Genomic DNA, 11,006 nt, shown 5'->3' with positions numbered 1-11,006 from the left:
CTTATTTATCCCAACAAAACTTTATTTCAGTCTCAGAAAATAAAATTTAGTTCATAAAAATAACAATATGTACTCTCTCAGAAATAAAAGACATGTTTAAAGCTCTTTCACATACAGATATATCAATCATCATTTATTGTGCATCATTTTTGACATTAATTAGGATTGAATTGTCAAGTTATGGCCCTGATGACTTGGACTAAAGTCATCCATCACTGTTGAATTAATAAATGTGTGAACACAAGCATTTTGTGATAAAATTTGGGAAATTTTGAAACGTCATGTCTGCTCTGCATCCTCATCCTCTAACGATTGTACAATCTACTACATGACAAAATGGATTGATAAGATACCTTAAAACAAATGTTATCACGGTACAAAGTTTTCAGCATAAAACTGGACCATATTTTTTTGTTTAGACTTTCTGTTCACTTACTCATTGCACACTAAGACACAATTGGCAGGAGGTTTTTAGAAGATGCACTTGAAACCAGATTAAATGACATTTCAGCACTGATGTTCACTCAAGATACATAGACAAATACACAAAAGAAAGCCCACTGCAAAAAAAGAAGATAAATCAGAGTAACAGATAGCCCTGAAGTTTATTTCACACAATGTTAACTGACTAAACACACTTTTAAACATGAAAAACAAAGTCAGAAACATAGAAACCCACACAGAATCATGACAGTTGGTCTTTATGTTGTTTCTCTCTCTCTCCTGCTATAATAGTTGATCAGAAAGCTGTACGATGGATTGGAAATGTAATATATAACAGCCACACACAAAACTCCAGTTGTAACTTCAATCTGGTCATCAATGAAAACGGATTGGACAAAAGCCACATTGACATATATAGAGTATCATACTATATTAATATATTTCTCTTCAAAGCAAACATCTTTAAAATGTAAAAAAAAAAAAAAAAAAAATCTTTAGTGCCTCTTTTTTTCTGTGCTGCAGAAAACTTTCACATTTGAAACATCAGATTGCAACTTTAAGCTTGATGAGATCAATCTGATGTAATACCATAAGTAGGTATATTAAACCCCATCATTATCATAATACCAGCACAAGCGAAGCAACGCTTCAAAGCATTTAACTTTGCTCATGTTCACAATTGTCAAAATGTTCACTCAATGTATAAAAAAATAATCCTAATCATATAAATGATCTTTCTAACAACACATTTGTGATATTGAATTGGTAATCTGCTAACAACCTTGAAAAGACTGTCTGGATCACAAGCTAAATTGCAATTAAATACTTTGATGATATAAAGCATAATAACATCTTGTAAAACTCGAAATGTTGTTAGCTATCAACGAAAACTGGGGTTTTTTTGGGTTACCAGAGACACATGTATGCTACACAAGCAACACATTCAACTCTCACTGAGTGGATGAAACACTTGAATCCCAGAAAACATGTTGTTTTTTTTTCCTTTCACATAACAAAGAGAAGACAAGTGGATATGTTAAGTAAGGCAAATATTGACATTTTCTTTGAACACAATTCTAAAAATTCCCAGTAGATATTCTGAATGCAGGATTAACAAGCTCTGTACAAAATGAACACCCCTGTGCCAATTAAGCTTTATAGTCATAAAGGAGTACAACCTTTTTCATGTGAATAAAATTACATCATTGAAAAAACAACTAGAACATTTCTTACATGTCACTGCACATCAATATGAGCATGTGACAAATAAAAATCTTGAATCAGCTTAGATCCCTGTTAGACAGCTAAAAAATACAACTGTAAATATTACAGACAGAGCTTTCCAAATCTCAGAAATTCAACTGTTTGCAACAGCCCCAATCCCCAACAGAACTTCTGCATTCACGCCAGTTCCCTGTAAATTTAGTGCAGGGTTTTACTAAAGTGAGAAAAAAATAAACATGAAGATCCCCAAACAGCAGACGAAGACCAGACAACAGTTAAGAAGAGCTTTCACTCTGGGTGGTTCATACAGCAATTCTGCAATGACTCTACTGTCCTCCTGCACTGTTTTGTATGGAGCGCTCTCTGCTTCTTTTTTATAACCACAAAACCATCCCAGTAATTGCAAACACCTGCCTCTCTCATCATTAGCAGTGCCTCCTTCTTCTTCCATTCTCCCATTACCAACGCATTCTGCCGGGGTGATGGCAGGGGAGGTTTCTGTACTTGGGATGCCTTGGTCATGGTCAGTGGATGGTACCAGGAGCTTGACATCTGCCCCATCAAAACACCTTTCCCTTTTGACATCTGGGGGAATATCCTTGTGCAGACTTTCATTGCCGTTACTGAGGCTTCCCTCAGTCAGCCTGTATATTTCATCGCGTTTCTTCGGGGGAATCGTTTCAATGTTGCGGAGCCCCCAGAGTGTGGTGGTTTTAATCCGCTGCTCATCTGGTGGAGAGGTAAAGAGACTAACCACCACAGCCACCAGCCCCGAAATCCAGAAAAGTCCAGCAGCAAAGTACATGTAGTGAACTTTGGAGATTAAGGCAGGCCTATCATCTAACTGGTCACAGCGGGGTTGGCGGTAGATGAAAGCTAGGATCAGCCGTATGCTGCCAAGTGTTAAACCAGTCATGCCTCCCCAAAATGCACCTTTCTCATTGCAGCGTTTCCAGAAGACACCTAGCAGGAAGAGAGCTGCAATTGGTGGAGTAAGATAGCCAGCAACTTCCTGGATGTAGAGATATGTCTGTCCGCCTTGCATATCAATAATAACAGGGACCCAGGCGATGCTAATTGCCACCATGATGACAACAAACATCCGACCTACAATCAGCAGTTCCTGCTGAGATGCTTTGCTTCGGAAAATTTGGTAGATGTCTAGTGTAAAAATGGTGCTTGCACTGTTAAAAATCGAGTCAAGATCACTCATCAGGGCAGCAATCATGACTGCCATCATCAGACCTCTGAGTCCCACTGGCATCACTGCCATGACCAGGCGTGGATAGGCAATGTTTGAGCAGCCAGCCTGAGAGCCACAGACAGCCATGCAATGCTCTGGCCCGATGCATGCTATCTCGTCTGCAAACAAAATACGAGAGATCATCCCCGGAATGACTATAAGAAACATGGGCAGGATCTTTAGAACTCCAGCCATGAGGGTGGAGCCCTTGGCATGGACGACGTTCTTTGCAGCGAGGACTCTCTGAACAATAACCTGGTCTGCACACCAGTACCAAATAGATGCAGGGGTCTGGCCAAGAATGAAGCCTGGCCACGGGATGTCTTCATCAAGAGGACCACGAAGGATGCTTAGCGAGTTATTTTTGGGATAAATGCGGCAGGAAGGAGAATAGGTGAAATTTCCAGTGGCCATTATCGCAGAGACATTGGGAACTGCCTGCATGTACTTTGTTTTGACGCCTTCGAACCCTCCAACTTTGTTGAGGCTCACGACGGTTAAAGTTAGGGCTCCACTGATCATCAACACTGCCTGAAGCGCATCTGTGTAGAGTACTGCAACCAATCCCCCAGTGACAGTGAGCACGGCGGTCATGCAGATGAGCAGGAAGATTGATAGATAGATGTTCCACCCAAGGGACTCCTGAATAAAGAGTGCTCCAGCGTACAAGTCCACCGAGAGCTTGGTAAAAATGTACAGTAACACAGACATGAAAGCAAAATAAACTTTTAGCCTGTGGCCACCATAGCGTTTCAACAGATACTCAGGCATGGTGTACACTCCTGAGTGGATATAGACAGGGATAAACACCCAGCCCAGCAGCTGCAGAAGAAGAACCGCATTAAATTCCCACGCTCCAACAGCGAAGCCACTTGCAGCTCCCGACCCAGCCAGGCCAATGAAATGTTCACTGCCAATGTTGCTGACAAAGAGTGATGCACCAATCACTATCCATGTCATGGAGCGTCCAGCCAGGAAGTAGCCACTCACAGTACTGCGATTGGCTTTCCACATGGCAAAAAACCCGATGACTAGCACCAGGACAAAATATAGTGCTACCACAGCTATGTCCGCTGCCTCCATTCCGGGACCCATTTTTAAAGATGTAACAGTTTAACAAATCCTTTCAAAAACGAAAATAGTCAAATGGTCGAGTTTTGGATTCAATAATTAAAAAAGGAGCAAATGAAAATGCACTGCTTTGGTTTGCTGTCTGGATGGAAGCTGTAGTGTCCACCGTCTGGTCAAATTCACTAGGTGTGCTTCGGAGGGGGTTATCCACCAGCACTTAGGCCGTTCTAGTTTTAGAGGATTCAGTAGGCCTCTGCTCTAGAAAAGCCTAGAGTTAATATCCCTGCAAGACAGCAAAGACAAAGAGAAACATCTCATTAGAGCCTTAATCTGAGGGAAAACAATGACCCTTTTACAGTTTTTACATCAGCCTCTCTTAGGACAAGATAGATACAGGAAGTGGGGTTGTTAATGTGATAAGACCCAAGCTTAACTTTATATAAACAAACAAAAAAATATATACAATTTGACAATCATTCCAAAAACCACATGAACACATTGATTTTGCATAATCTTTTTGCAACACTGATTTCTTAAGCAACTGTCTTTACGTGTTCCATCGTATGACCTTCCTCCTTAATCTTTTAACACAACTAAGAACTTAAGCCATTCCACTGTATAAAGGCTTAGTTACATAATGCAAGAAATCAAGGAGTCAAAAATATGTACCCCTGGCGTATGCTGTTAAAGCATGTTTCTAATACTTTGTCTGAATTGGGCAATATCATCCTCATATGTTGTCACCCTTTAAGATAAAAAAACATACTTTACTATAGGTTAATGTAGTTAGTTTTCAAAAAGGATTTATTTGAAAAAAAACAACACAGTCCTTTTCTGCCAGGAACTACTGTATGGCAATATTGTAATATTCCACTAATTGTTTCAGATCACAAATACATAAAAATGTAAAGAGTAAAAGGAAAAAAAACACTATATTCTTTTTACTTCATATAATTATCCTTTATCTCTTCTACTGTACACCTGAAAAAGAATAAAAAAGTAAACTCAGAGAATATGTTGTCAAACTATAATATCCACAGGAGCAACCAATGTACCACTAAAGTCAACACATACAAGGATAGGATTTTTTTTCCTACAATATTTTTGCATTTTAATATCTGATCTACAATTAATATTCTAATTAAACGGGGTCTTGCTACACCCCTTGCCCAAGTTTTATGGAAAATAAGATTATTTGATTTTCTGCAATCATGCTGAAAATGAAGGAAATGGCAATGAATCTTTTCCATCTAGGTGGAGGTGATACAACTGTAAAATAAAATTGAACCCCTGTATAAAATCTGTTTTGTGTCAATCTTACACAAACACACCCTTAAACTTGGATGTCTGGACTATCGTGGGATTTAAGCCTATGATGAATCTTAATCACGCACTTGTCTCCACAAACAGGGTTTATGCACAACCATTCATTTCATTAAAAGTAGTCTTTGTTTTCATTTACCATCTCTTCATCAAGGGCTTCATCCCATGTGTTCACCCTAAACTACTCAATCAGAGTATGCCAAGACCTACTTACAGAGCTCAAGCCACTGCCAAATAATAGTTATAGAGCTGCCAGTTCAACAAGGCCACTTACTTCTGTCAATCAATTTGGGTTGAACAGGAAAAACAAAAGATTAATACTTCTGCACTTCTCCTTTCTGCAACAGATTATAGTGATTTAAGCAAAGCCAAGTTTCATGACTAGTGGTAAACAATATCCATCTTCGACTAAATTAAACAGGTACCTAAGCTGAAAAAAGGGCATGACTGCAAGCTGGGACATAAATGTGATGTTGAACAAAATGTAAACTTCATATGACTAAATATTAGGCCTAAGTGTAATATTAGGAGCAAAACGTGCGGACCTTTTTTTTATTTTACAAAGAAAAGAAATGTTAAAATGAATAGTTTTCCTGTCCATCTTAAAATTAGATTCTGATGGCTGTACTTTTAAATCATAATATGCACATACTAGCAGATCAGATATGGTAAACTGACGCTCCTGACATTATAATGACGCTATAATGAATGGCCAGATGTGGATGATGACAGCCCCAGACTGAATACAATAGAGAGTGGACACCGGGCATCACAGCAGACGTGAAGCGGACTCAGTACATGGTATGAACGCACCTGAGGCGAAATGAAATTTCTAGAACGCACACGTGATCCTTCGTCATCCAACTGTAAAAGCTGCGCATTGAAGGAGCTTCTCTTCCTCCAGCTCTCTCATAAGTGCTCTTTAGGGCTCATATTCGTATAGTAGCACTCCAAGCATGTCTGACGTATAATATTACTCCAGTGTTAAAAATGTATATATGCCTGGTTGATGTTGAAATACAATAAAAGGCATATAGGTCTGTTTGACCAAGATGTTCAATGAAACCTTAACTGACCTTAAGGAAACAGCTACCCATGCTTTAAACCAACACAAGACTACATATTGCTAAAGATTGAATTTAAAAAAGTAAGGTATGCAGGCAGTCGCTTTACACAGACTCACCGGTTCCACTGCAAGAAAAAAAACATTTGGACGTTTAAGAGGGACCTTGTTAGCAGAAGCGCTAAAGATGCTAAAACGACCCTGAACGCACCACAGGACAGATGTGAATGACGATGAGGTGTCTGTCTCCCTCGCACAACTTCAATGGTCCTTATTATTTTCTTGTTGGAGATGAAATGCCGTCAGCACCGTGCTGTCGCTTCGTTTGTCTTGTCCTCGCTTCAAGGTAGGTAGCCGAGATGCCCGCCTGCCTGACAATACTGCCTCTCTTTATAAGCAAGGCATTCAGATCCACGCCACACCCACTCATGCTGCACAAGCATTACGTATTGACAGCCAAAACACTGGACTAGAAATGACTCCAGTTCTTATTTGGGACTCTTACACTGACCTTTTGGGCTATATTTGTGTAATCTAAAGAAAAACGACGTGTCCAAAAAAGAACTTTTCAATGAAATCAGGAAGCCAGAGGACTCTAAACACAGCGTGTCTTATGGTCTTAACGCAGTTTTATGTTACATCAAGTAAAACAGAATTTGAAAGTTTTAGCAAAGTAATGCCTATTAAGATATTATATCTCCTTAAAACAGAAGTGCACTTGAACTTTAATAAATATGGCGTTTGAATTGATATTCGCATGTATTGTCAATTGTTGTAGGCTACTATAGGGGATACCAAATGTATACTAGCCTAGGTAATTTATCAAGGAGTCAAACCACCTCTGCTGACAGTAGCTATCAAATGCATAAACTTCTAGGTTCCTATCCAACCTGCAAAGACAAACGCATTTCTAAACCACAATAATTCATTTCAGTTTCTGTAAACAGCTGCAAATCACAGAAATTACTGGAAGCGCCTCCTCTGCTTGATTAGAAAAAGGGAATTTCTAATCAGAGTTAAGGGTGAGGCTTTTAATCCAGAACAATCTAGAAGCTGAAACTGTTCCCTCTGGGTTTCAAATGATATTTAAGGCCTAGATATTGTCAGAGACTTTTTCAGTACTGATGTTGAATTAACATTACATACAAAAAAATAAAATTTGGCAGTAGAAGAAAATAACCCAATACAACAAGATTTTATTTTTTTATAACATTTGTAGTTATTCTACTTATGTTGCTGTTATCAGACTCAGGCAGACTTGCCTTTACATTGTCAGATGAGAGAAATCTTAAAGTGGTTATAACATATAAAACGTTAGACAAAACTCTGCATATCTCAGCGGGGAAGAAACCACAGTAAATTTCCACTCACCACACAAATATCTTGGAAATTTCCATTTCATAAAAACTGCATTTCCCAGCAAACCACGCGCGGCGTATCCGATTGCGTAGTTGTTCAGCGACAACCAGGCGCAGTGGTACCATGATAAACTACACATATTATAGTGGTACGCAGGTACGATCGCAAGCAGCTGGCAGATTAGTTGATATTAGACTAAGTTAACGTATTTCTTGTGAATCTATTTTGATTGTAATTTTTAATATATTGTAATGATATGTTAACTATGCCTATGTATCATCTTGTTCAGTTTTGCGTTTGGTGGGAATTAGTATGTGGTGTGTCTTATAACCTGCAACACGACAGACGAAGATCATTCACTGGTTGATTTCCAATCTAAGATCTAAATTTCCCATTTGCCTTAACACGTTCAAGGAGTCGGTTTGTTTGTTGCTTACCACATGTAGCCTGGCTGTTTTTTCTTGTAAAGTAGAAACCATCACAAGATGATTCATATATGAGCCTATTGTAGGAGCCAAAATACTTTTATTCTGCACTGAATTTATATTTGAGCGTAATTCCAACACTGACCACTGGGTGGAGTCTTGATTTAAGCTGTGCATAAAGCCAAGGCTCCAAGTAATTGGATCCAGGTGTGTTGGGAAGCATACAGTGTTTTGACCGTGTTGGGTGAACTCAATGTAACAGCAGTAACCACTTAAGAGCAGTAATCTATATCAAGTCGTATTAGTTAACTGTCTCGTGGTTATTGATAGTTTTAACCACAGTTCAAGTATGGGTTGAAATATGACTTCAGATCTAAAGGTAGTTTAAAACGTTGATATATTAATACTTTCAATCTTTAAAAAAAACATCTACTAACTTAGTGACTAAGCATCCTCACCTGTTACAGTAAAGTTAATGATTGCTGTGGTATCAACAGACAACAGCGTTAGGGAAGCAGATGCTTGGCGAGATGCACATTACATCTGCATGCTATTGTTGATGACTATCTCAATGTTAAAGACAGTCTAGTGTGACAGCCTTTGGCAGAGATATGCTGCCTGCTGTTTTATGTGAAGTAGGTCAACTTTCTTTGTTGTGATTGCAAACATTTCACACCACTGACATGACATGAGGGGGGACAACTCTAACCATCCAGACATTATGTTTCCACCAAATATGATTTAAATCTCAGAAGTTGGGTATGAGGTTTCTGTTTAACTAATAGAAATCCCCATTGGAGAGGGTAACAAGAAACCCATTGTGTTGTTGTGGCTGTTGTGTACTGACTTAAAGCACTTTCTATTTGTAGTATACACATGCCTAAAACCCACTGCCATTATGTCACATTAGTCTCGGCCTGGCTGTCTTTCAGCCAGCTGACCTCACAGACAAAAAACAGACTCACAGCAGACTTAAGAGTCTGTGCATGTAACTTTAGTTTCCACTACAGCAGTGATGTGTGTAACAATAGTCCTGTCAGAATAGGTGTGGTAAAATAACAGTAAATGAATGGAAAATATAAGGGAGCTTACAGTCATGAAAGCTCTGCAGAAACATATTTCCTTGTGATTATCCAGATGTCTTCCACCCCCCCCCCCCACACACACACACACACAAACACACATCACCAAAATTGTGCTCTGTATAATTGTGAAAAAAACAGAGGCTAGATTGTGCCAATTGGCCGAGTCTCACAGAATTAGGCAATATGTTTTATGAAAAAGTATTTAGAAGACACGTTGAAATGGGAGAAAATCTGTGTAAAAGATTATCCAAGAAATAAGGTTGTGATTTACATTTCTCTTTGCAAAAAGGGGGTCAGTAGCAAATGTCTTTGTGCAAAATGGATGCCTAAATACTGTAAATAACAAACCAGAGCTTCTCCTTTGGACCATTGCCGAACTTTCATACATTTTACTAAAATCTTGAAATTATTCAAATAATTTAATTAATAATAATTCAACTCAAATCTTATAAGCCATAGGTAAAAGTTGATTATATAAACACAGGACAGAGGAAAGCATTACCAGCAATAAGTTTGAAAGGTTAAAAAGATTTATTTCAGGGAAGTGCTCTGTTTAGCATCAGAGGCTTGGATGGGATGACAGAGCACAGACTTTAGATATTACTGCATAAATGACAGTGTCATGGCTTTCTTAAATTTGGAGCGCAGTTTCAAAATAATGTGTTTTCATACTCTGTCTAAACATAGCTTTTCTATTAATAAACATATTATCTATTAGTTAATACTCTAGTCTATCATTCAGTCTTTTAAAGGTTTCATTTTAGCTGATCTTCTCTGACACTGCCAGTGTACATGAACTAAACACAAAAGACCAAGAAAAAGAATGGCCCAATAGCTGCCTTCTGTTTGTTTGAAGTCATTCTAAATAGTCATATGATGAAGATTATGTCAAAGGACATGTTGGTTATGCAGACAAGAAGACACCAGATGAAATATATTGGGTTTTACAAGCTGGTTTGTAAAAATGTCTCCCTATGAGCAGGCTTCTGTGTACTGGTTACTTGTCACTTTGAATTACATGCACATTTCTTACAGAATACAAAGAAATGCTCTGATGTCAGCTCATAATAAAATAACTTCAGAGACACATTTTTAAAGTTTCCTGTGAGTGTGGCGGCCTTTTTTTTGTATTACAAAGAAAAACTTTAAAACGTCATAGCAGTTAGGCATGAAATAAAATGAAAATACTGTTCCCTATATCTTTACATGTACTGTAATTTCATCAGAAAGGAAGTGAAGAAATGTGGTTTTGGACAGTTTTAAAAATATTTGAACAGCACAGGAGCGCCATCTAGAGATTAAACTTTGTACTTTCCAGTCTTTCAGTGTATATTTGACATCAAAAGGAGCTAAACATAAAATCTAATTTCAAGGTGTAGGGACAGCAACATGAATCTACTTTTGTCCAAGAATAAAGAAGGAAGAAAGCTAGTCGAATATTTTGATAGTGTATATGTATTAATTAAATGTATTAATTTCACAATGTTGAAATGAAAAATAATAGGAAGTACATTTAACCCAAGATCAACAGTCATATTAGTGGACACTAATTCCTGTCTTCCTGTCTACACTCCAGATATAGACACTCACCTTTATTATGTGAAGGCTAGCAACAAATCATCATCACTGACACTGATAGCTAAAGCTGAGTAAGAAAATGTAGTTGATCATACCTGCACAGTCAAAGTAAACAAAACAGAGATTTTAATAATGTCACCTAACAATACATCTTCTCAGTACCAATATAATCCTAGGTAGGATTGGTTATG

The 11,006-nt window shown here is 38.2% G+C and overlaps 1 protein-coding gene across 3 annotated transcripts; it reads right to left on the bottom strand.

Moving 5' to 3' along the window:
- On the bottom strand, positions 1-8,357 carry slc5a3b (solute carrier family 5 member 3b). 3 transcript variants are annotated; one of them, XM_079356866.1, is made up of 2 exons: positions 8,165-8,357; positions 1-4,265 (listed from the first exon to the last, which is right to left on the bottom strand). In XM_079356866.1, the coding sequence occupies exon 2, from the start codon at positions 4,004-4,006 to the stop codon at positions 1,883-1,885; it is 2,124 nt and encodes a 707-aa protein (XP_079212992.1). In that variant the 5' UTR covers positions 4,007-4,265; positions 8,165-8,357; the 3' UTR covers positions 1-1,882. The 3 variants fall into 3 exon arrangements, with proteins under 3 accessions (XP_079212992.1, XP_079212990.1, XP_079212991.1); XM_079356864.1 differs by lacking the exon at positions 8,165-8,357 and adding an exon at positions 6,489-6,851; XM_079356865.1 differs by lacking the exon at positions 8,165-8,357 and adding an exon at positions 6,580-6,851.
- Between the last annotated feature and the right edge of the window lie 2,649 nt (positions 8,358-11,006).

The sequence above is a fragment of the Symphodus melops genome (assembly GCF_947650265.1).
Source record: "Symphodus melops genome assembly, chromosome: 12".
NCBI lineage: Eukaryota > Metazoa > Chordata > Actinopteri > Labriformes > Labridae > Symphodus > Symphodus melops.
This window is presented reverse-complemented; position numbering and strand designations above follow the sequence as displayed.

Bases quoted from the DNA above. Each gene is read 5' to 3' on its own strand.
- slc5a3b (XM_079356866.1), bottom strand. From the start codon at position 4,006: ATGGGTCCCGGAATGGAGGCAGCGGACATAGCTGTGGTAGCACTATAT.